Raw genomic sequence first — 27,257 nt, 5'->3', positions numbered from 1 at the left:
TACACTCAATCATATGACCCACTGAAGAGATGTGTCTTCAGTAAAGACTTAATTAACCTTTAAGACCGAGTTTGCGTCTCTTACGTGGGTAGGCAGACCATTCCATAAAAATGGAGCTCTATAGGAGAAAGCTCTGCCTCCAGCTGTTTGCTTAGAAATTCTAAGGACAATTAGGAGGCCTGCGTCTTGTGACCGTAGCGTACTTGTAGGTATGTACGGCAGGACCAAATCAGAGAGAGAGGTAGGAGCAAGCCCATGTAATGCTTTGTAGGTTAGCAGTAAAACCTTGAAATCAGCCCTTGCTTTGACAGGAAGCCAGTGTAGGGAGGCTAGCACTGGAGTAATATGATCCAATTGTTTGGTTCTAGTCAGGATTCTAGCAGCCGTATTTAGCACTAACTGAAGTTTATTTAGTGCTTTATCCGGGTAGCCGGAAAGTAGAGCATTGCAGTAGTCTAACATAGAAGTGACAAAAGCATGGATTAATTTTTCTGCATCATTTTTGGACAAAGTTTCTGATTTTTGCAATGTTACGTAGATGGAAAAAAGCTCTCCTTGAAATGGTCTTGATATGTTCTTCAAAAGAGAGATCAGGGTCCAGAGTAACGCCGAGTTACTTCAGTTTTATTTGAGATGACTGTACAACCTCTAAGATTAATTGTCAGATTCAACAGAATATCTCAATCAATCAAATATATTTCTAAAGCCTTTTTTACATCAGTAGATGCCACAACGTGCTATACAGAAACCCAGCCTAAAACCCCAAACAGCAAGCAATGAAGATGTAGAAGCACGGTGGCGCTGAAAAACTCCCTAGAAAGACAGGAATCTATAAAGAAACCTAGAGAGGAACCAGGTTATGAGGGGTGGCCAGTCCTCTTCGGGCTGTGCCGGGTGGAGATTATAAGAGTACATGGCCATTAAGGCCAGATTGTTCTTCAAGATGTTCAAGCGTTCATAGATGACCAGCAGGGTCAAATAATAATCACAATGGTTGTAGAGTGTGCCAGAGGTCAGTACCTCAGGAGTAAATCTCAGTTGGCTTTTCATAGCCGAGCATTCAAAGGTTGAGACAGCAGGTCTCAACCTTTTGAGACAGCATGTAGAGAGAGAGAGAGTCAAAAACAGCAGGTCCGGCACAAGGTAGTACGTCTGGTGAGCAGGTCAGGATTCCATAGCCGCAGGCAGAAGACTGTAGCAGCAGCACGACCAGGTGGACTGGGGACAGCCATGGTCATGTAGTCCTGAGACATGGTCCTAGGGCTCAGGTCCTCTGGGAGGGGAGGGAGAGAGAGAGAGAATTAGAGGGATCATATTTAAATTCACTCAGGACACCAAATAAGACACGAGAATTACACAAGATATACCAGACTGACCCTAGCCCCCCGGCATATAGACTATTGCTGCATAGATACTGGAGGCTGAGATGGGGGGGTCGGGGGACACTGTGGCCCCATCCGACGAGGGATATCAACCAACTTACTACCCTAAGACAAGGCTGAGTATAGCCCACGAAGATCTCCTCCACCGCACGAGCCAGAGGGGGCGCAGAACCGGGCAGGAAGATCACATCAGTGACTCAACACACTCAAGTGAAACACCTCCTAGGGACAGCATGGAAGAGCACTAGTAAGCCAGTGACTCAGCCCCCGCAATACTGTCAGAGGCAGAGAATCCCAATGGAGAGAGGGGAGCCGGCTAGGCAGAGACAGCAAGGGCGGTTCGTCGATCCAGTGCCTTGCCGTTCACCTTCGCACCCCTGGGCCCAACTACACTCAATCATAGGACCTACTGAAGAGATGAGTCTTCAGTTTGCTTTGAAATTCTAGGGACAATAAGGAGGCCTGCGTCTTGTGACCGTAGCGTACGTGTAGATATGTAGGGCAGGATCAACTCAGAGCGATAGGTAGGAGCAAACCCATGTAATGCTTTGTAGGTTAGCAGTAAAACCTTCAAATCAGCCCTAGCCTTAACAGGAAGCCAGAGGCTAGTAATTGAGTAATATGATGAAACTGTTTGGTTCTAGTCAAGATTCTAGCAGCTGTGTTTAGCACTAACTGAAGTGTATTTAGTGCTTTATCCTGGTAGCCGGAGAGTAGAGCATTGCAGTAGTCTAATCTAGAAGTGACAAAAGTATGAGTTAGTTTTTCTTGCATCGTTTTTCGACAAAAGGTTTCTGATATTTGCGATGTTACGAAAATGGAAAAAGCTGTCCTTTGAAATATTCTTGATATATTCGTCAAAATAGAGATCAGGGTCCAGAGTAAAGCAGAGGTCCTTCGCACGACTGAACAACCTTAAAGATTGTCATATCCAACAGCAGATCTCATTGTTTCTTGGGACCTAGAACTAGCATCTGTTCTGTCTGAGGTTAAAAATAAAACATCTGTCGCCATCCACTTCGTTATGTCTGAAACACAGGCTTCCATGGTAGGTCATTTTGGGGCTTCACCATGTTTCATCGAAATGTACAGCTGTGTGCCATCCGCATAGCAGTGAGAGTTGACATTGTGTTTCCGGATGACATTACCAAGAGGTAGAATATATAGTGAAAACAATAGTGGTCCTAAAACAGAACCTTGAGGAACAAACCATCCACGGAGACAAACTGATATCTTGCAGAGCCTTGGTCTGGTGCCATTAAAAGGTCAAACATTGTGAATTGTTTTTCTATATAAATGATCTTCTTGGGAAGCGAAACCTGATGCTTCTAATCCTCTCTCTGTCGTTGACACACGTCTAATGAAACTATTCCCAAACCATGGCTCACAACAAATTGATCAATAGCGGTACCAGAAATGTAAAAGCTGCCCCCTTGTTAAATAGGGATTCCTCTCTTAACACCAGCCCGTCCAGCCTCCATTTTTCAATCGAATGTCATTATAATTCCCTGATCACCTCATACATCATTTGATAGAAACTCCGATAGGCCCTAAAAATAATTGGTCTGCTTGGATTGAATGGTAACCCCTCATCTATTTTCTATGATTGCGTCCCATATTGCACCCTATTCCCTATTTATGGGCTCTGGTAAAAAGTAGTGTACTATATAGGGAATAAGGTGCCATTGGGGATGCAGAACATGTGTGAAGGAGGAGAAGAATCTCCCTGGACTGCCCTGGTCTGTTTATATGAAAGATAATTTAGTCATCCCAAAATCTGATCTGAGGTCTGTCCTCTTCCACTGGGTGTATTATGTGGTGTGCTAATGTGGAGTGATGGGCTGTTTTCTGACCTGTTGATTTGGAGTCTGAAGGTGCGGTAGTAAAGGTATCAGGATTGACCATTTAGACCACAACTGTTAGCATGAGGTGAGCTATGGTGTGTGTCCATATCTATTTCAATCAAGGTCTCTACCTTCCATACCATGTACACATGATTGCGTACAGAGAGGCACACTAATAGATCCATTCCACATGCATTGCAATAGCTAATTATGTACACAAATCACCCACACAGGACCCGAAACCAGTACGTGTAATTTTTTTGTATTTCTTTCTTTCCTCTCCCTGAACTGTCTCTCTCTCCAGTGGGATCCCAGGGAAGAAGTGTGGGAACATCATATTCACTGCTGAGGAACTGAGTAACTGCAGGGTCAGTAAAACACACGTCGTTTAGTTTATCTCTGGTTATCACATACACACACACATTTTGTTCTCAGTGGTGTAAAGTACTTGAGAAGTACTTAAGTAAAAATACTTTAAAGTACTACTTAAGTCGTTTTTTAGGGTATCTGTATTTTACTTTACTATTTCTATTTTTGATACTTTTATTTTTACTTCACTACATTCCTATAGAAAATAATGTACTTTTTACTCCATACATTTTCCTTGACACCCAAAATAAATCGTTACATTTTGACTGCTTAGCAGGACAGGAAAATGGTCCAATTCACTCACTTATCAAGAGAACATCCCTGGTCATTCCTACTGCCTCTGATCTGGCTGACTCACTAAACACAAATGCTTTGTTTATAAATAATGTCTGAGTGTTGGTGTGCCACTGGCTATCCGTACATTAAAATAACATGAAAATGGTGCCTTCTGATTTGCTTAATGTAAGGAATATGAAACGATTTGTACTTTTACTTTTGATACTTAAGTATATTTCAGACCAAATACTTTTAGACTTTTACTTTTTTTTAAAGTAGTATTTTACTGGGTGACTTTCACTTTTACTAGCCATTTCCTACAAAGGTTTCTTAGCTTTTATTCAAGTATGACAGTTGGGTACTTTTTTCAAAACTGTTTGTTCTTCTATCCTCGTGGGAACATAAAATTGATTTCCATTCCTATTTCCACTAAGCCCTGAACCTAACACTAACCCTAATACCTAATCTAAACCTAAACTTGACTCTTAACTCTTAATCCTAACCCCTTACCCTAATTCTAACCCTAAACCTAATCCCTAAATTTAAAATAGTCTTCATGGGGATGTGGGAAATGTTGCCACGGGGGAGATTTTTCCTTGATTTGATTTGAGACGGAAATAATAAAAACATAAAAAGGGAACACAGTCATATCTCTCCTCTAGACTAGGTGATATCTCTACTAGGTCATATCTCTACTAGGTCATATCTCTCCTCTAGACTAGGTGATATATCTACTAGGTCATATCTCTACTTTAGACTAGGTGATATATCTACTAGGTCATATCTCTCCTCTAGACTAGGTGATATATCTACTAGGTCATATCTCTACTAGGTCATATCTCTCCTCTAGACTAGGTGATATATCTACTAGGTCATATCTCTACTTTAGACTAGGTGATATCTCTACTAGGTCATATTTCTACTTTAGTCTAGGCCATACTGTATCTTTACTTTAGCCTAGGTCACAACTCTATTTTAGGCTAGGTCATATCTCTCCTCTAGACTAGGTGATATATCTACTAGGTCATATCTCTACTTTAGACTAGGTGATATCTCTACTAGGTCATATTTCTACTTTAGTCTAGGCCATACTGTATCTTTACTTTAGCCTAGGTCACAACTCTATTTTAGGCTAGGTCATATCTCTCCTCTAGACTAGGTGATATATCTACTAGGTCATATCTCTACTTTAGACTAGGTGATATCTCTACTAGGTCATATTTCTACTTTAGTCTAGGCCATACTGTATCTTTACTTTAGCCTAGGTCACAACTCTATTTTAGGCTAGGTCATATCTCTCCTCTAGACTAGGTGATATATCTACTAGGTCATATCTCTACTTTAGACTAGGTGATATCTCTACTAGGTCATATTTCTACTTTAGTCTAGGCCATACTGTATCTTTACTTTAGCCTAGGTCACAACTCTATTTTAGGCTAGGTCATATCTCTCCTCTAGACTAGGTGATATATCTACTAGGTCATATCTCTACTTTAGACTAGGTGATATCTCTACTAGGTCATATTTCTACTTTAGTCTAGGCCATACTGTATCTTTACTTTAGCCTAGGTCACAACTCTATTTTAGGCTAGGTCATATCTCTCCTCTAGACTAGGTGATATATCTACTAGGTCATATCTCTACTTTAGACTAGGTGATATCTCTACTAGGTCATATTTCTACTTTAGTCTAGGCCATACTGTATCTTTACTTTAGCCTAGGTCACAACTCTATTTTAGGCTAGGTCATATCTCTCCTCTAGACTAGGTGATATATCTACTAGGTCATATCTCTACTTTAGACTAGGTGATATCTCTACTAGGTCATATTTCTACTTTAGTCTAGGCCATACTGTATCTTTACTTTAGCCTAGGTCACAACTCTATTTTAGGCTAGGTCATATCTCTCCTCTAGACTAGGTGATATATCTACTAGGTCATATCTCTACTTTAGACTAGGTGATATCTCTACTAGGTCATATTTCTACTTTAGTCTAGGCCATACTGTATCTTTACTTTAGCCTAGGTCACAACTCTATTTTAGGCTAGGTCATATCTCTCCTCTAGACTAGGTGATATATCTACTAGGTCATATCTCTACTTTAGACTAGGTGATATCTCTACTAGGTCATATTTCTACTTTAGTCTAGGCCATACTGTATCTTTACTTTAGCCTAGGTCACAACTCTATTTTAGGCTAGGTCATATCTCTCCTCTAGACTAGGTGATATATCTACTAGGTCATATCTCTACTTTAGACTAGGTGATATCTCTACTAGGTCATATTTCTACTTTAGTCTAGGCCATACTGTATCTTTACTTTAGCCTAGGTCACAACTCTATTTTAGGCTAGGTCATATCTCTCCTCTAGACTAGGTGATATATCTACTAGGTCATATCTCTACTTTAGACTAGGTGATATCTCTACTAGGTCATATTTCTACTTTAGTCTAGGCCATACTGTATCTTTACTTTAGCCTAGGTCACAACTCTATTTTAGGCTAGGTCATATCTCTCCTCTAGACTAGGTGATATATCTACTAGGTCATATCTCTACTTTAGACTAGGTGATATCTCTACTAGGTCATATTTCTACTTTAGTCTAGGCCATACTGTATCTTTACTTTAGCCTAGGTCACAACTCTATTTTAGGCTAGGTCATATCTCTCCTCTAGACTAGGTGATATATCTACTAGGTCATATCTCTACTTTAGACTAGGTGATATCTCTACTAGGTCATATTTCTACTTTAGTCTAGGCCATACTGTATCTTTACTTTAGCCTAGGTCACAACTCTATTTTAGGCTAGGTCATATCTCTCCTCTAGACTAGGTGATATATCTACTAGGTCATATCTCTACTTTAGACTAGGTGATATCTCTACTAGGTCATATTTCTACTTTAGTCTAGGCCATACTGTATCTTTACTTTAGCCTAGGTCACAACTCTATTTTAGGCTAGGTCATATCTCTACTTTAGGCTAGATCATACCTCTACTAGGTCATATCTGTACTTTAGGCTAGATGCCTTCAGCATCATGACAGAATATAAAATTGTGGTAATGTCCCAAAAGGATCCTATTAACTACATGGCAAACTTCTTGTGACCAGAACCCTTTGGGCCCCACTATGTCAGGAATAGGGTGCCATTTGGGGCACAAGCAGTGAAAGATTATCATTCTGTCAGGTAATGCAGACAACAATATTGGAGTAAATATACATCCAGACAGTGAACAACGACATTGACGATTCCACTCATTTATGAATGATTTATCTCTCTATCTCAAATGTTTTCCTCTTTTTCTTGGTGGGTGAATAATTAGAGACAGGTTATGTTCCGTTATTATGTCTCTCTTTCACACACACACACACACACACACACACACACACACACACACACACACACACACACACACACACACACACACACACACACACACACACACACACAGTTTGACTTCCTGGGAATGATTTGTCTAATGAATGAGGAGAAAACAGAGGAATACCCATTGAGATGAAGTATTATTCTCATTCCATCTCTATTGGGGGTATCGGGATAGGGCTCTGAAAACTTGTGAATGCATAGTTAAGTTCTGTATCATCAAACATAGAGAATATAGTAAAGTGTATCGTTCATTACAGACAAAGAAAGGAAGGGGCATGCTGCGTGCTAGATTAAATGTTGTGTTTACTCTGCTACCTCGCCCAGATCTCGAAAGATGTGATTTCCACAGGATGTCAGGCTCATAAAAATGTAGTTACTAAAACGGTAATACCCATTCAAGTCAATGTTCTGTGATGGTCTATCTATTCTATTCTATTTATATGGTTGAGCTGCTCCACCTCGGTAGAGTCTTTTGTTTTGGCTTTCTCAGAGGTTTCCCTGTGAAATATGATGAATATGGATGTTAACAGCATACTTGTTAGAGGTGCAATATGCAGAAATCGCTCGGACATTTCCTGATTGCTAAAATTCTAATAGTTTGCCTAATTTCAGTTAGTGACAAAACAAGCAATGTGTAGAGAATTTATTGTACCGTATAAACCACTGTGCAATGTCTTTTCAATAATCCAAACTATATTATTTTCAGCTTAATTGAACACCGGTGTACAAAACTGAAAGTAAAAGATGCAAAAACAAAACTTAAGCGTGAAAAGCATAGAAATAGCACACACGGAACATATCTTCCGCTACTTAGACTTGCTTTCAATGAGAATGACAGATCTATAACATTTCTACATGCTTTGGTCAGGTCGCCCAAAAGGTTACTTAATGCAGCTTTAGCTTAAAACTTTCAGTGACTTTTACCATTACGTTTATTGGTACTCTTTATCTTATTACATGGTTACTAATGGGCTCAAAAACAGAAGACACCATACCATGTCAGATATAGAGTTGAAATGTATTCAATTTTAGGTTGTATCCCAAGATTACGCTTTATATACATCACAGAAGACTGAAATATAACAAAAACGTTTGACATAGAAACAGCGGATTTTCTGCAGGTTTTTTAAATAATATTTATTATTATCAAATTAAGAAAAATATTAATAATATTCCACCCTTGAGGCCACTAAAGGGCGATTTGGTGATTTGACTGCAGACAAGGGCTATAGTATGGTGATAGAAAGTGCGTTGATTTGTTGCTGAATCCAACCTGTCAACCCCTAAACCATTTCCAAACAAGAATCAACCTTTATCCTTCATAAACAATTGGTTGTAAAAATAGTTGAAAAGCAACAATTTTATATTTGAATATGTTAAAATAGGTTTTTGGAAATTTTGGGAAATGTATTAAAATTAAAAACAGAAAAACCTTATAAATATTCAGACCCTTTGCTATGAGACTCAAATTGAGCTCAGGTTGTTTCCTGTTTCCATTGATCATCCTTGAGATGTTTCTACAACTTGATTGGAGTCCACCTGTGGTAAATTCAATTGATTAGATATGATTTGGAAAGGCACACACCTGTCTATATTGAGTTCCCTTCAGTTAACAGTACACATCAGAGACAGGATTGTGTCGAGGCACAGATCTGGGGAAGGGTACCAAAACATTTCTGCAGCATTGAAGGTCCACAAGAACACAGTGGCCTCCATCATTCTTAACTGGAAGAAGTTTGGAACCCCAAGACTCTTCCTAGAGCTGGCCACCCGGCCAAACTGAGCAATCGAGGGAGAAGGGCCTTGGTCAGGGGGGTGACAGAGCACCAGAGTTCTTCTGTGGAGATGGGAGAACCTTCTTTGCAGCACTCCACCAATCAGGCCTTTATGGTAGCCAGATGGAATCCACTCCTCAGTTAAAGGCACATGACAGCCCGCTTAGAGTTTGCCAAAAGTCACCTAAAGGACTCAGACCATGAGAAACAAGTTTCTCTAGTCTGATGAAACCAAGATTTAACTCTTTGGCCTGAATGCCAAGCGTCACGTCTAGAGGAAACCTGGCCCCATCCCTACAGTGAAGCATGGTGGTGGCAGCATCATGCTGTGGAGATGTTTTTCAGCGGCAGGGACTGGGAGACTAGTCAGGATCGAGAGAAATATAAATGGAGCAAAGTACAGAGAGATCCTTGATGAAACCTGTTCCAGAGTGCTCAGGATATCAAACTGGGGCGTATGTTCACCTTCCAACAGGACAGTGACCCTAAGCACACAGCCAAGACAACGCAGGAGTGGCTTTGGGACAAGTCTCTGAATGTCCTTGAGTGGCCCAACCACAGCCCAGACTTGAACCCGATCTAACATCTCTGGAGAGACCAGAAAATAGCTGTGCAGCGACGCTCCTCTTCCAACCTGACAGAGCTTTAGATGATCTGCAGAAAAAATGGGAGAAACGCTTGAAGCGTCATACCCAAGAAGACTCGAGGCCGTAATCGCTGATAACGGTTCTTCAACAAAGTACTGAGTAAAGGGTCTGAATACTTATGTACATTTTTATATTTCACTATTTATATATATATTTTTATTTGCAAACAAATCTAGAAACCCGTTTTTACTTTGTCATTATGGGGTATTGTGTGTAGATTGAGGCGGGTAAAACATGTAATCCATTTTTAGAATAAGGCAGTAACGTAACAATGTGGAAAAAGTCAAGGGGTCTGAATACTTTTCTGATTAATACCACCACCTTGGTTTAATGTTTAGACTTGTCTGAGACTTGTCTTTTCTTTCAGGACATTGCCACTATGCAGTTGTGTGCCAACAAGCTGGACAAAAAAGACTTCTTCGGCAAGTCAGATCCCTTCCTGGTCTTCTACCGCAGCAATGAAGACGGAACGTGAGTGTGTGTGTTTATGTCTGTGTGGTGGGCATGCGTGTGTATCAGGATGAGTTAACTTCCCACATCGTCTGTTATGTATCACATCTGTCAAAATGTTGATTTTGGAGACAACAACGCTTTCATTTCCTTGGTGTTTGTGGTTGATAGCGCTATGCTTTGTGTGTGCTCTGTACCCACTTCATAGATGTTAAAATGAGCGAGACGCTCATCACTGGCCATCACTGGCATCAGGAATTCGGGTCCATACAAATATAATTACTAGAAGCGGGGGGAAAGCCCCTCAGACCACGGCCATTCGACTGTACCCTTATAAGTCATTCTATTTCTGTTGGTTCACCATATTCTTTGGTATTTGTGGTTAATACCTTTCCATCCCTGTACAGTATCTGTAGTCAGAGCTCCTTGTGTTTGCTGTGTACTGTAGGTTCACCATCTGCCATAAGACAGAGGTAATAAAGAATACTCTGAACCCTGTTTGGCAGCCCTTCACCATCCCTGTACGAGCACTCTGTAACGGAGACTATGATAGGTGAGTGACACACAGACAGCCAACAGCATAGGTCAAAAGTCACTTAGCCCCCAAGGCAAAGAGATGACCACATTAGCTATTTTGGGGAATTTCAGCAGAAGCTTTCATCCAAAGCAACCTAATAAATTATAAAGATGTATTTATTTCATTGTGCTTTCCATTACAGAGAGAATCTCAAAGCGCTGGTAAAGGACACAAGCAATGTAAAAATGAGAATAGGCTACAGCAGTATATTCTCCAGTATGATCCATGCCAGAATCAAACTCTGATGTTGCCAGCACCTTGCTAGCTGAGCCATTGGCAAGACTGTGGGACTAAGTCCTGTCTGCCCTCAATACTGATGATTTTGGAATGTTGCTGTAGCATGATGTACTACAGTACCCATAATGCTCTGTGGTGGTCAGAATAATGCCAGCAGTCGGCCATATTGTCTCAGAGGCCAGCACTGGTGTTATTGGGACCAACATGGAGGTTCCACGATGTTTAGTTTATCTCGGGTTATCAAACACACACAAACACATCCGCACACAAACACACACTATTACTTTGGAATGTATTGCTAGTGGATACAGCTTTGATATACTTGTGAATTGTGATTCACACAAATTAAACATAGTATATTGTTGTCTATTTACATCATACGTTTGACTGGGTAAAATCCTTTAAGGTGAGTGAAAATGCATCTGTGTGACCATTTGAGAATAATGTTTCAACAATTCTTCGTAGTTGGTGGGTGAACTACTGTATGCCTCATATATCACTGACTTGGAACACACATAGACACACACGCACACACACACCTCTCTGATTCTCATCTTTCTCTCTTATCTTCCCTCTCTCCAGGACGGTCAAGGTGGATGTGTATGATTGGGACCGAAATGGAAGGTAATTTTCTCTCTGTCTCTCTCTTTCTCTCTACTCTCACTCTCTCTCTCTCTCTCGCTCTATTCTCTCTCTCCCTCCCTCCATCTCTCTCTCTCCCTATTCTCTCTTCCACCTCCTCTCGTTTCATCCTTCATCCAGTTCATTTACCATCAGACGCTCCAAATCTCCCTCAAATGTCATCCCTCGTCCTTTCTCTGGAGGGGAATCTCAAAATGGGGGACTCTATCTCATAAGGTTCCGGTTTAGGGTTAGCACACACAACCACAAATCACTGACTGGAACTTTAACAAGTCAGATGTGATATCAGAATGGAGAGTGTACATATCACTCTCTCTCCCTCCCTCCATCTCTGTCCCCGTCTTTATGGGGGGAATATGAGTGTTGACCTCCTCCCTCCATATCTCTTTTCCTCTCTCCCTCCCTTCATCTCTCTCTTCCTCTCTCCCTCCCTTCATCTCTCTCTTCCTCTCCCTCCCTCCATCCCTCTCCCTCCATTTCTCTGTTCCTTCTTTATGGGGGAAATGTGAGTGTTGACCTCCCTCCATCTTTCCCTACCTTCATCTCCATCCATCTCTCTTCATCTCCCTCCATCTCTCCCTCTCTCCCCCTCACTCCATCTCTCTGTCCCCTTCTTTATGAAAGGGAATATGAGTGTTGACCTCCTCCCTCCCTCCATATCTCCTTCCCTCTCTCCCTTCCTCTCTGTCCTTTTCTTTATGAGTGGAATATGAGTGTTGACCTCCTTCCTCCATCCATATCTCCTTCCCTCTCTCCCTTCCTCTCTGTCCTCTTCTTTATGAGTGGAATATGAGTGTTGACCTCTTCCCTCCCTCCATATCTCCTTCACTCCCTCTCTCCCTTCCTCTCTGTCCTCTTCTTTATGAGTGGAATATGAGTGTTGACCTCCTTCCTCCATCTCTGTCCCCTTTTTTTATTAAGGGAATGGGAGTGTAGACTGCCTCCCTCCCTCCATCTCTCTGTCCTCTTTCCCTTCCTTCTTCACTGATGGTGGCTACTGATGGGGCTTCCTCTCTAAATAGGACATGTCGATTGAAAGCAGGCATGTCCTATTTGGCTTTAGGTGATGCTATTTAGATGAAGATGAGGGGCCGGGGTTGGTGTTTCCTTCAGTATGGTACTCTTTCAGATGCTGCAGGTGTTACTCTCGCAACTATTCCCACAGTCATGACTTCATTGGCGAGTTCACCACCAGCTACAGAGAATTCTCCAGAGGCCAGAGCCAGTTCAACGTCTATGAGGTAAAAAAAGAGAAAAGAACAGGGAACACTTACAGCCTGCAACACTTAAGCATGTATCCTAGTGAGCACAAGATGTTGAAAAATATTTTCAACTGAAAAATACATTTAAAAAAAAAAAGTATTTTGACCTCCCGGGTGGCGCAGTGGTGAGCCAGCTGTGCCACCAGAGACTCTGGGTTCGCGCCCAGGCTCTGTCGTAACCGGCCGCGACCGGGAGGTCCGTGGGGCGACGCACAATTGGCCTAGCGTCGCCCGGGTTAGGGAGGGAAATCCTTGTCTCATCGCGCACCAGCGACTCCTGTGGCGGGCTGGGCGCAGTGCTCGCTAACCAAGGTTGCCAGGTGCACGGTGTAGCCTCCGACACATTGGTGTGGCTGGCTTCCGGGTTGGATGCGCGCGGCTTGGTTGGGTTGGGGTGCGGCTTGGTTGGATTGTGTATCGGAGGACGCATGACTTTCAAAAAATATATATACAAATAAAAATGTATTTTGCTCATAGGGGTGAGCATTTATTAAAAGGTTTATATTATGTCTCTCTATGTAGGACATTTTCAACTGACTGTACTGTTTATGCAGAAATTGCTCCACCATTTCCTGGTTGCAAAACATGTGAATAGTTTGCCTAATTTCAGTTTGTGACAAAACAAGCAGGTATATTTTAGAGAGTCATTGTACCATCTAATATATTTTCCATAACCAAAAATATTATATTTTCAGCTTGTGCGTAAAACCAAAAGTAAAAGACGCAAAAACAAAACTGAAGAATGGGAAGCATAGAAATAGTGCACCTTTACTGCTTCCATAGAGAAAGCATTCTTTTTTTTATTTAACTAGGCAAGTCAGTTAAGAACAAATTCTTATTTTCAATAATGGTATAGGTACAGTGGGTTAACTGCCTTGTTCAGGGGCATAACTACAGATTTTTACCTTGTCAGCTCAGGGATTCGATCTTGCAACCTTTCGGTTACTAGTCCAACGCTCTAACCACTAGGCTACCTGCCACCCCAATAACTCACATCTATAACTCACATTTCTATGTGAATTTGGTTGGGTCGCCCAAAAAATTACACATTGCAGCTTTAAGGACACATCCTCAGCTTCCTATATTACAACTTTTTGTCATATTGTATTTTTAATAATGAGATGAGCAGTGAAGCATTTTTGTGATGTTACGACTACACTCAAATATCCCCGCTATAAAAATAGTTATTTTTCATCTGTCTTCCATAATATAAAATGTTAGATTCGGTCCAATTTCTTTCCTTACCATACCTACAGTACATACTCTGAACGATATGGTGAAATCAAACAGTCCTCTTTTCTAAGACATCTGTATCAATCTGTTTTATTTAACTAGGCAAGTCAGTTAAGAACAAATTCTTATTTTCAATGACGGCCTGCATTAATGTTAGAGGCCACTCTTAGTGGGTGTTCAGGGGGCAGAACGACAGATTTGTACCTTGTCAGCTCGGGGGTTTGAACTTGCAACCTTCCTCTTACTAGTCCAACGCTCTAACCACTAGGCTACCCTGCCGCCCTAATATATAATTTTCCCTTCCCTACACGTTTTTGTTCAGGTTCTAAACCATAAAAAGAAAGGCAAGAAGAAGAAATACGTCAATTCAGGGACAGTGAGTATCGTTTGAGATTTCCCATCTCCACCTGTCGGTGCTTTATAGATAGGATTCATTGTTTTATAGATAGGATTCATTGCCAATGTGATATGTCATATACAGTAAAGGTTTTGCTTTGCCATCTATTCCCCCCCCCTCTTTCTCTCCCTCTCTATCACCCTGTTTCTCCCCTCCCTCCCTCCCTCCCTATCTCTCCATTCTCTCTATCCTCTGAAGGTGACACTGCTGTCCTTCAAAGTGGAGTCAGAATACACGTTTGTGGACTTCATCCGGGGAGGGTGAGCCCTCTCTTAATAACTTTGTATTAATGTTAGAGCCCACTCTCAATAACTTTGTATTAATGTTAGAGGACACTCTTAATAACTTTGTATTAATGTTAGAGCCCACTCTCAATAACTTTGTATTAATGTTAGAGCCCACTCTTAATAACTTTGCATTAACGTTAGAGGCCACTCTTAGTAACTTTGCATTAATGTTAGAGCCCACTCTCAATAACTTTGCATTAATGTTAGAGCCCACTCTTAATAACTTTGTATTAATGTTAGAGCCCACTCTCAATAACTTTGTATTAATGTTAGAGCCCACTCTTAATAACTTTGTATTAATGTTAGAGCCCACTCTCAATAACTTTGTATTAATGTTAGAGTCCACTCTTAATAACTTATAGAGATAACATAACATAACATAATAACATAAACATTAGAGGCCAATGTTAGTGATGTTCCATTAACGTTAGAGGCTGATGTTGATGGCTTGCTCAGTCTAGCGTGCATGTCTGAAATTGTTTTGCGTTGTTTAAACAAACAATATCCTTTCTAGACTTTATTATGTTTTTGCCTGGTAAAGTTTGTTATTCATCATAATTAATCATTGTCTCACCAGGACGCAACTCAACTTCACAGTGGCCATCGATTTCACAGCGTCTAATGGTAAGTGTAGCCAAATTACTGATACAGTTTGTTGTTTATTAATCTCTTTTAGGCTACTGAAGGACGTTTCCCTAAAGTCCTTATGAAATAATATTATGCTAACCTGTCATCAAAAGCAGGGTTATTTAACATGGTATACTGCATGGTATATTCATGAATATCGCTAGGAACAACACAATAAACCAATTTTGAATTACATACAGTATCTACAATATAAATGAGGAGAATATTTTCTTTCTAATAATTATTCCTTCTATTAATTATTATTTCTCAACTCCTAATATTGAGCTAATTACACTCCCTCGAGTATCTGACATAGTGTCACGCTCGTCATAAGGATCGGACCAAGGCGCAGCGTGGTATGTGTACATTCTCTTTTTAATGAATGAACAAAAAACAACCAAACGAAACGTGAAGCTATACAAACTAGTGCTGACAGGCAACTAAACATAGACATACAAAACCCCTAGACATACAAAAACCCTAGACATACAAAAACCTAGAGTACCCACCCTAGTCACACCCTGACCTAACCAAAATATATAGAAAACAGAGATATCTAAGGTCAGGGCGTGACACACAGCCCCCATGAGTACCAGTGCTGCTGGCTGCTGGTAAGCTTCCTTGTCTTGGACATGTATTTTTGCCAACAAATGGCTAACCTTTCTCTAATTAGCTAACCAGCTGCTATTTGAAAATGGGTTGAAATAAATAAATAATGTATGCTCTGTTGCTGTGTTCCAGGTAACCCATCCCAGCCCACCTCTCTGCACTACATGAGTCCCTACCAGATGAATGCCTACGCTATGGCCCTGAAGGCTGTGGGGGAGATCATCCAGGACTACGACAGTGACAAGATGTTCCCCGCCTACGGCTTCGGAGCCAAGCTGCCACCGGACGGCAAGATCTCCCATGTCTTCCCACTGGTGAGAGAAAGAGGGAGGGCTAGAGAGAATGGTACTACTTCTCTACCAGAGTGGGGAATGATCAGGAACTGTTCCATTTATTGCAAAGAGGTGCTGGTAGTTCTCCCTACAGTCTTACTGATCCACAGAAGAGTTCTTGGAACTATATCAATATTTTTTGACATCAACGTCCGTCTGGTAATATGTTTTTTTGCTCTCACGCTTTTCCACTATTCACTATTATGTGATGTTGCATTCCACATTGTTTTCTTTACTTCCCTTCCATTTACGGGTAAGAGTTCATATCAAACAAGAGCCAGAAACTAAAATAGTGAACAGTATACAGTGCATTCGGAAACTATTCAGACCCCTCTTCCTCATTTTGTTACATTACAGCCATATCTTATAAAATTGATTAAATAAAAACAATTCTCATCAATCTACCTACAATACCCCATACAGGTTTTTAGACATTTTTGCAAATGTATTCAAATTAAAAAACATATTTTCATAAGTATTCAGACCCTTTGCTATGAGACCTCGAAATTGAGCTCAGGTGCATCCTGTTTCCACTGATCATCCTTGAGATGTTTCTACAACTTGATTGGAGTCCACTTGTGGTAAATTTAATTGATTGGAGATGATTTGGAAAGGCACACACCTGTCTATATAAAGTCCCACACTTGACAGTGCATGTCAGAGCAAAAACTATGCCATGAAGTTGAAGGAATTGTCCGTAGAACTCCAAGACAGGATTGTGTCGAGGCACAATTATGAGAAAGGGTACCAAAAAATGTCTGCAGCATTGAAGATCCCCAAGAACACAGTGGCCTCCATCATTTTTAAATGGAAGAGGTTTTTAACCACCAAGACTCTTCCTAGAGCTGGCCACCCGGCCAAACTGAGCAATCGAGAGAGAAGGGCCTTGGTCAGGGAGGTGACCAAGAACCTGATGGTCACTCTGACAGAGCTCCAGAGTTCCTCTGTGGAGATGGGAGAACCTTCCAGAAGGATAACCATCTCTGCAACCATCCACCAATCAGGCCTCTATGGTAGAGTGGCCAGACGGAATCCACTCCTCAGTCAAAGGCACATGACAGCCCGCTTGCTGCTCCAGATCACTCAAGACCTCAGACTGGGGGCAAAGGTTCACCTTCCAACAGGACAGTGACCCTAAGCACACAGCCAAGACAACGCAGGAGTGGCTTCGGGACAAGTCTCTGAATGGCCTTGAGTGACCCAGCCGGAGCCCGGACTTGAACCCAGATCGAACATCTCTGGAGAGACCTGAAAATAACTGTGCAGCGACTCCTCCCCATCCAACCTGACAGAGCTTGAGAGGATCTGCAGAAAAGAATGGGAGAAACTTCCCAAATACAGGTGTGCCAAGCTTGTAGTGTCATACCCAAGAAGAGTCGAGGATGTAATCGCTAACATAGGTGCTTTAACAATACTGAGTAAAAGCTCTGAATACTTATGTAAATGTGATATTTCAGCAAAAAGGTCTCACTTTATGTAGTGTTGTCTCTCTGGTGTTTTGTCCTATATTTTAAATGTATTTGTATTTTTAATCCCAGCCCTTGTCCCCGCAGGAGGCCTTTTTCCTTCTGGCAGACCGTCATTGTAAATAAGAATTTGTTCTTAACTGACTTGCCTAGTTAAATAAAACATGTAAAAATGGTGTGTAGATGGAAAAAAACTGTAATGTAACAAAATGTGGGAAAAGTCATGAGGTCTGAATACTTTCCGAATGCTCTGTATGTATCCATCTGTCGGGCTCAGATGCGAGACTTTGAATAGCCTATTTTTGAGTAGTGAAGGCCGTCTTTCTGTACATCCTCTATATCAATTTGTATCCAAGGCTGACTGAAGCTCCAAGCCAAATCTATTACATTTCTTAGCAATGAAAATACAGTTCCCTGTGAAATACCTACCTGTGTTATGCCTACTGACATGAGGCAATCATACTTCTATACTACATAACATCATTGTATAATTAACATACATCGTCAGAAGGCAAAAGGCTTGATTCAGTACTGAGTTTCCTTAGTTTCTTGGGATTTTCTGTGAAGTCTAACATTGACTCTATCCATCCGTACAGCCCACAAGAATTACACCGTGAACACATTACCTTTACATGGGGTAATAATGTCACGAAGAACACGAAAGCCTTTAAATATGTCAACACAAAATACAAATTGCAGCACCGTTGTGTAAGCCCATGCGCTAGCGTCGGCCTCAAGTAGTTCTGTGAAGTGTTTGAACAAGGGTAGAGGAAGAAAACATTGTGAGTCAGAAAGTGGCTCGGAAAGAAGAAAAAAAATCCATCTGTTTGTAGCAGAAAAGTAGGAACCAAACGAGGGACCAGACAGACACGGAGACTGGAATAGACTTTGGAGGACGTAGCGCTTAGCTTAGCATCCTGAAACGATGAAGAAAGAACAACAAAGAGTAAACACTAAGCACAAAAAAAACGACTTCTCCTCAGATTCTAGACGTCTATTATCTCCCTGGACAGAGGAAAAAGTAAAAGCGGAGGAATTGTTGAACAAAGAAGAGTAAAAAAAACAAAAGCAGCCTTATTTTCAGCTATTTTTATTTTCTTCCCAAAGCTGGAGGAATTCACCTTAAAGAAATCTCCTTGACGTGAAGGAAATTATACAAAGGTTGAAGCAAAATAATACAGTGGACTGTAAGGAAAATGGACAATAAATGACTTATTTTTCTTGTCCTTTTAAATTGCCCTCGATAGGTAGCAATGTTTTCAAAGTACTTTGCCCTTTGATCTTGATGACAGGCTTATAACGTTTAGTTCAGCACTTGTGTATGTTGCGGTATGTCTGGTTTAGAGGGTAATGAAGTGTTATGACAATGTTATGAAGCCTGTACAAGCAATGGTTGCTGCAGTAATGGTTGATGCAGATGTGTGATACAAGTCATTTGTCTCACCCAATTCTCATTGTGCAAAAAAACGAAGTTTGAGCTGGACGTCTGTAAAATGTAGAATCCTAGCTATACTACTACAATACTATCTGTCCCATGGAGTCTGTCCCATAAGGTCAATAAAAGTCATGTAACAACATTCATTGTTTTTATTTAGTCAATTTTAGAATAAGGTTGTAATGTATAAAATGTGGAAAAGGCGAAGGGGTCTGAATAAACTAAGTTCGAGCTGGACATCTGTAAAATGTAGAATCATAACTATACTATTACTATACTTTCTGTCCCATGGAGTCTGTCCCATAATAGTCACAACAATGTGCCAGTGTCCCTCGTGGCTGGTTATGCAACCTGTTTTACCAGCTACAGTTGCGGACAACAAAAAGTGTGTCTTCGGCAGGCATTCATTTTCACTTCTTTTAGCGGGTTTATTTCTTCAGATCAGATGGCTGTTGTCTCGTTTTTGTCAGATGAACTTTAATGAAGGATATAGGCTGTAGAACACTCTTTTATCCTGGCTGGACAGGGCTTAAAGCAGACTGTCTTTTATGTTGGCTGAAGGACTTTTGGCTATTTAACTTTGTATTATTATGTGACGATAAATTCATTTTTGGGAACAGACATATTGTTTGCTGGATTATTTTTGTTCTTATGTCTTGATTGATTTACCCATTTTGTCTTTTTCACATTGTCTAAAGAAAATATTCAGCCAACTTAAATTCTTCCATTACCGATCAGTCCTGTGTTATACCTACTGACATGAGTTCTCCCATTACCGATCAGCCCTGTGTTATGCCTACTGACATGAGTTCTCCCATTACCGATCAGTCCTGTGTTATACCTACTGACATGAGTTCTCCCATTACCGATCAGTCCTGTGTTATGCCTACTGAGATGAGTTCTCCCATTACCGATCAGTCCTGTGTTATGCCTACTGACATGAGTTCTCCCATTACCGATCAGCCCTGTGTTATGCCTACTGACATGAGTTCTCCCATTACCGATCAGTCCTGTGTTATGCCTACTGACATGAGTTCTCCCATTACCGATCAGTCCTGTGTTATGCCTACTGACATGAGTTCTCCCATTACCGATCAGTCCTGTGTTATGCCTACTGACATGAGTTCTCCCATTACCGATCAGTCCTGTGTTATGCCTACTGAGATGAGTTCTCCCATTACCGATCAGTCCTGACATGAGTTCTCCCATTACCGATCAGTCCTGTGTTATGCCTACTGAGATGAGTTCTCCCATTACCGATCAGTCCTGTGTTATGCCTACTGAGATGAGTTCTCCCATTACCGATCAGTCCTGTGTTATGCCTACTGACATGAGTTCTCCCATTACCGATCAGTCCTGACATGAGGCAAAAGAACACAGACACTATTTCATACATAACATCATTATGGAATGAACGTGCATTCAGAAGCATACGTCGTCACAATGGACGTTGACTTCATAAAGACTTCTTTATTATTATCAAAAGTCTCAAATGTTGCAATGTATAGCCCTCATCATATGTTTCAATGTATAGCCCTCATCATATGTTTCAATGTATAGCCCTCATCAAATGTTTCAATGTATAGCCCTCATCATATGTTTCAATGTATAGCCCTCATCATATGTTTCGATGTATAGCCCTCATCAAATGTTTCAATGTATAGCCCTCATCAAATGTTTCAATGTATAGCCCTCATCATATGTTTCAATGTATAGCCCTCATCATATGTTTCAATGTATAGCCCTCATCATATGTTTCAATGTATAGCCCTCATCAATATTTTTCTTGTTCATGGTTTCGAAGGAAAAAGGGGATTTCATGTTCAAACAACTGGTGTAGAGGGGCCAGCTTAAATAATGTCCATGGTTCCTACAGAACTCCAACAGTGAGAACCCTAACTGCGTGGGGATCGAGGGAGTGTTGGAGGCGTACTTCCAGAGTCTCCGCACCGTTCAGCTCTACGGACCCACCAACTTCGCTCCTGTCATCAACCAGGTGGCACGGTGAGAGAATGACAGGAAATGAACACACACACACGAACACACACAAACTCACACAGCCATGACACACACATGCATGTACACATGTATACATGCACGCAAACACACACACACACACATACACATACACACACACACACACACATACACACACACACACACACACACACACACACACACACACACACACACACACACACACACACACACACACACACACATACAGAAAGAGTACAGACACACACACACACACACACTTTAAACCCCCTATGCTCCTTTGAAACCACTCTTTCGAAGTCACTGAGATCTCTTCATATTGCCATGGTAGCCAAAATAATGGGCAACTGGGCATTTTTATACATGGCCCTAAGCATGATGGAATCTTCATTTCTTAATTAACTCAGGAACCACACTCTTTCAATATACTTTGTATCCTTCATTTACTAAAGTGTTTCCTTATTAGGGTGGATACCTGTATATACGTGCTTTGACTTGCTTGACACAATACAAGAGTCACATACACACAGATACAGTACATGACCACAAGTATGTGGACACCTGTTCGTCAAAAATCTCATTCCAAAATCAGTGGCATTAATATGGAGCTGGTCCACCCGTTGCTGCTCTAACAACCGTCACTCTTCTGGGAAGGCTTTCCACTAGATGTTGGAACGTTGGAGCTTTTGACTCTGTCAAACACTGTGTTCTTATCGGCAGACTAAACAGCCTTGGTTTCTCTAATGACTGCCTCGCCTGGTTTACTAACTACTTCTCAGACAGAGTTCAGTGTGTCAAATCCGAGGGCCTGTTGTCCGGACCTCTGGCAGTCTCTATGGGGGTGCCACAGGGTTCAATTCTCGGGTCGACTCTTTTCTCTGTATATATCAATGATGTCGCTCTTGCATTCTCTGATCCACCTCTACGCAGATGACACCATTCTGTATACATCTGGCCCTTCTTTGGACACTGTGTTAACAAACCTCCAACTGAGCTTCAACGCTTCAGGCCAACTCCTTCAGGCCTCCAACTGCTCTTAATTGCTAGTAAAACTAAATGCATGCTCTTCAACCGATCGCTGCCCGCACCCAACCGCCCAACTAGCATCACTACTCTGGATGGTTCTGACTTAGAATATGTGGACAACTATAAATACCTAGGTGTCTGGCTAAACCGTAAACTCTCCTTCCAGACTCACATTAAGCATCTCCAATCCAAAGTTAAATATAGAATCAGCTTCCTATTTCGCAACAAAGCCTTATTCACTCATGCTGCCTAACATACCCTCGTAAAACAGACTATCCTACCGATCTTTGACTTCGGTGATGTCATTTACAAAATATTCTTCAACACTCTACTCAGCAAATTGGATGCAGTCTATCACAGTGACATCCGTTTTCTCACCAAAGCACCATATACTATCCACCACTTCGACCTGTATGCTCTCGTCGGCTGGCCCTCGCTACATATTCGTCGCCAGACCCACTGGCTCCAGGTGATCTATAAATCTTTGCTATGTAAAGCTCCACCTTATCTCAGCTCACTGGTCACCATAGCAGCACCCACCCATAGCACGCGCTCCAGCAGGTATATTTCACTGGTCATCCCCAAAGCCAACACCTGCTTTGGCCGCCTTTCCTTCCAGTTCTCTGCTGCCAATGACTGGAACGAATTGCGAAAATCACTGAAGTTGGAGACTTATATCTCCCTCACTAACTTTAAGCGTCAGCTGTCAGAGCAGCTTATAGATTGCTGCAGCTGTACACAGCCTATGTGTAAATAGCCCATCCAACCAACTACATACCTCATCCCCATATTTGTTTTTGTTTTTCTGCTCTTTTGCACACCAGTGTCATGTCTTTGCCTATTCCGAATTAAGTGATATGACATGCTATTCTGTAAAATATTTTCTACGTAATTAATATTACCTGATTGAGCTAATCATGTAAATGTAATTAACTAGAGAGTCGGGCACCACAAAATAATATTTATAGAGCTGTTATCTTCCGAATAAACTCCTAAAGACCTATTAATATTTTAAATCAATAGCAGTCAATATTAATCGTCACCTTAATTCAGTCTCATCTGAAAGTTGTAAATTCTTGGTTATCTTCACGAACCCTGGCTAACAAGTTGAATCAGCAATACAAAATTGGGTTTAATTATTTATTTACTAAATACCTAACTAATCACACAGAATTACATCTACAAAGAATGAATTATACCTTGATTACAATTTACGTCATGAAGGAAAACTTCCCTAGCGGGCGGAACAGATATGACGGCTGGTTACACAAAAGAAAAGGGCTGGGTTTGAGTGAAAGAACGGGAAGACTGAGGGACAAAGGAAGAAGCTGTGCTATCGTAAATACAGTATCGTATGCATTCTAAATGACCACCCATTTGGAAAAGGAAAATGCAATAAATATTTACTCTGAGCTGCGCTTCGGTAGGTTGGTGGTAGATGGAAGGCCGTGTTGCCAAACCGAGTCCTTTGTCCTTTGAAGAATGTCTCTGGTTGTCAATTGGATATGTTGTAGTAACATCGTTGTGTGATAGACGGGATACTCTGTCTGTTCCTTCATAACCCTCGTTTGCAGCTGCTGTTGCTAACTCAACGGCTAGGAGGTATCACTTCTGTAGTGAATAATATTCATACTGATATTGGCTTCGTTCTGTAGTTATTATCTGAACCATTCTGACATCGGACTGTCGTCCTCACATCCTCGGAACAGGAGGTTACATTTTCGTCAAGCGCTTATATAGTAGAGGGAGAAAAGGGGTGTGTTTCATAGTTTACAACTTATGTCTCTTCACGTGGGCGGGCGGGCCACTGAGTCGGGCCTAATTCACTCATGAAAACCCAATTCTCACATTGTAGAAACTAAAATCACATTTCATCCCATCACGAATAATTTCATATTCAAACATTTAAATTGAACAACAATTCCATGTGAATCCGATAACTCTGATGTGTAGACTTTACACTGTAGAGTTTATGTCATCTTATCATTGATGAGAATGTCTCAGATGACAACCGAACTGACATCATATTCATTAAGTACCACTGCATATGTTAAATTGGTCGGATTACCAGAATATAGTTAATTTCCCCTCACCTTCTGATGTTCCCAGAATCTCTATGTTAACCAAGGGGTTTGCAAATGTAACATCAGTAGGGTAGAGAGAGGATAAAGGGGGGGAGAGGTATTTGACTGTCATAAACCTACCCCCAGGCCAACGTCATGACAGCAGTATTTCTACTTGCACATCCTCATCAGCACATAGCACAGTGTAAATTGCTGAATTGTAATTACCTCGCCACTATTGGCCTATTTATTGCATTACCACCTTACTTCATTTGCACACACTGTATACAGATTTTTCTATTGTGTTATTGACTGTAACTCTGTGTTGTTTTTGTCGCATTGCTTTGCTTTATCTTGACCAGGTCGCAGTTGTAAATGAGAACTTGTTCTCAACTGGCCAACCTGGTTAAATAAAGATGAAATAAAACATGTAAAAAATTAAATTTCTGCAGGGACTTGCTTCTATTCAGCCACAAGAGCCTTAGTGAGGTTGGGCACTGACGTGGGCGATTAGGCCTGGCTTGCAGTCAGCGTTCCAATTCATCCCAAAGGTGTTAGATGGGGTTGAGGTCAGGGCTCTGTGCAGGGCAGTCAAGTTCTTCCACACCGATATCTACAAACCTTTTCTTTATGGACTTTGCTTTGTGCATGGGGGTCATGCTGAAACAGGAAAGGGCCTTCCCTTAACTGTTGCCACAAAATTAGAAGCACAGAACCATCTAGAATATCATTGTATTCTGTAGCGTTAAGAACTAAGGGGCCTGGTCCGAAACATGAAAAACAGCCGCAGACCATTATTCCTCCTCCACCAAACTTAACAGTTGGCACTATGCATTCTGCAAAACCCAGATTCGTCCATCGGACTGCCAGATGGTGAAGCGTTATTCATCCCTCAAGAAAACAAGTTTCCAGAGTCCAATGTCGGCGAGCTTTATACCATCCCAGCCGACGCTTGGCACTGCTCAAAGTGATTGTAGGCTTGTGTGCAGCTGCTCGGCCATGGAAACCCATTCCATGAAGCTCCAGACGAACAGTTCTTGTGCTGACATTGCTTCCAGAGTCAGTTTGGAATTGGAGAACAGATTACTTTTACGCATTACATGCTTCAGCACTCGGTGGTGCCATTCTGTGAGATTGTGTTGTTGCTCCTAGACGTTTCCACTTCACAATAACAGCACTTACAGTTGACCTGGGCAGCTTTAGCAGAGCACAAATTTGATGAACTGACTTGTTAGAAAGGTGAAAAATAAAACATTTATCAATTTTAGAATAACATAACAAAATTTGAAAAAAGTGAAGGAGTCTGAATACTTCCCGAATGCACTGTACATTATGCAAACACACACACTCCCTCACCCTCCCCCCACAAAACACACACAAACTACCTCCCCCTCCCCCCTCAAAACACACACACACACACTCCCTCACCCCCCCCCCCACAAAACACACACACACTCCCTCACCCTCCCCCCACAAAACACACACACACTCCCTCACCCTCCCCCCACAAAACACACACACACTCCCTCACTCTCCCCCCACCCTCCCCCCACAAAACACACACACACTCCCTCATCCTCCCCCCACAAAACACACACACAAAACCACACACACACTCCTCTCCCCTGCAATTCTCCACCCTGACGTTGCCCTAGGCCCCAAGAGTTAATTTGACAAGTTCTCCCCTGAGCGCTCTGTCTCTGTATCTCTCTGTCTCTCTCTCTGTCTCTCTCTCTGTCTCTCTCTCTGTCTCTCTCTCTCTCTCTGTCTCTCTCTCTGTCTCTCTCTCTCTCTGTCTCTCTCTCTCTCTCTCTCTGTCTCTGTATCTCTCTGTATCTCTCTGTATCTCTCTGTATCTCTCTGTATCTCTCTCTCTCTCTCTCTCTCTCTCTCTCTCTCTGTATCTCTCTGTATCTCTCTGTCTCTCTCTCTCTTTCTCTCTCTCGCCTCTCGCCTCTCTCTGACTGACAGCCTAGCTTAACTGCTCTCCCCTTCTCTCGGTGTGCTCATGCATTCTTAATGATCTGGGATAGGATTGGGCCTTGGGACCATTGCAGCTTGTCAGGAGTCGTGTCGCTAAATGTTGTCTGAATGTATAGGACACTGTAGTACTAGAGAGGGTCGTTTTAGTTCATTGAAATATAATTCATTATATCGTTTCGTTGTTGTAGAACTAGAAAGCAATAGTATATGTCCTTTTGTCTGAATGTGTTTTAATGTTATCCATCTCCTTACCTTATTCTAAGGCGGTCCACAGAGGTGTTATATTGTGTCCCGGCATACTTTCCATAGAAATGAGTAGAGCCTCAAATATGAATAATAGACAATCTTGTGTTATTGGTAGTCTCCCAGCTAGGACGTAAGACTACACTCTTTCCCAAACTTAATCAAATATTTTATGAGGCAATCTTTTTTAATGTATTTCATGAAATATACCTTCTCTTTATTTTTAGCTGTCTCATGATATATAAGTATGGCAATATCCTTTCCAGTGAATGTGGCAGCTCGGTTGCATAACTACATAGAGTGGGATGCTGTGGCTCGACTGTGGCCTCAAGGACTTAATGAGCTCTCATTCAATGAGGTGCTATATTACCATGACGATGATGATGATGATGCAGCTGATGATAAGCACCACCACGAGAGAATGAGAGGAATAATATTATCTTTTTCATCTCTCTTTTGTGTCTCTCTCTTTCCTTTTTCTTGCAAATGTTTACTTTCTCTCTTTCTTTCTCTTCATACCTTTTTCTGTTGTCTGCTATTATCTCTCCTGTTTTACCTTTAGCTTTCATCTTCTCCTTTCCCACTCGTTCTCTCACCCTCCTCTCCACCTCCCTTTCTCTCTCTCAATCTTTCTCAGATTTTCCCTCCATTCCATTTGTTATGCTTCGTCATCCTCCTCTCCTCCTTCTCTTCCCTTGTTCCGGCTCTGAAACA

At 41.5% G+C, this 27,257-nt stretch overlaps 1 protein-coding gene across 3 annotated transcripts in view; it reads left to right on the top strand.

Annotated features, from left to right (window-relative positions):
* The window catches only part of LOC110528512 (copine-9), a 137,961-nt gene that overhangs the window by 83,853 nt on the left and 26,851 nt on the right, over positions 1–27,257 (top strand). For 2 of the 3 annotated variants that reach the window (XM_036984090.1, XM_036984092.1), the window contains 10 exons: positions 3,531–3,594; positions 10,044–10,147; positions 10,575–10,679; positions 11,523–11,564; positions 12,712–12,823; positions 14,400–14,453; positions 14,673–14,734; positions 15,339–15,385; positions 16,130–16,311; positions 21,107–21,234. In XM_036984090.1, the coding sequence (XP_036839985.1) occupies positions 3,531–3,594; positions 10,044–10,147; positions 10,575–10,679; positions 11,523–11,564; positions 12,712–12,823; positions 14,400–14,453; positions 14,673–14,734; positions 15,339–15,385; positions 16,130–16,311; positions 21,107–21,234 (900 nt within the window). The remainder of the gene's footprint in view (positions 1–3,530; positions 3,595–10,043; positions 10,148–10,574; positions 10,680–11,522; positions 11,565–12,711; positions 12,824–14,399; positions 14,454–14,672; positions 14,735–15,338; positions 15,386–16,129; positions 16,312–21,106; positions 21,235–27,257) is intronic. The other variant, XM_036984091.1, reaches the window with a different exon arrangement.

Source organism: Oncorhynchus mykiss, chromosome 7 (assembly GCF_013265735.2).
Source record: "Oncorhynchus mykiss isolate Arlee chromosome 7, USDA_OmykA_1.1, whole genome shotgun sequence".
Classification (NCBI taxonomy): domain Eukaryota; kingdom Metazoa; phylum Chordata; class Actinopteri; order Salmoniformes; family Salmonidae; genus Oncorhynchus; species Oncorhynchus mykiss.
The sequence above is the reverse complement of the archived record's forward strand: the minus strand, read 5'-3'. Positions and strand labels throughout refer to the sequence as shown.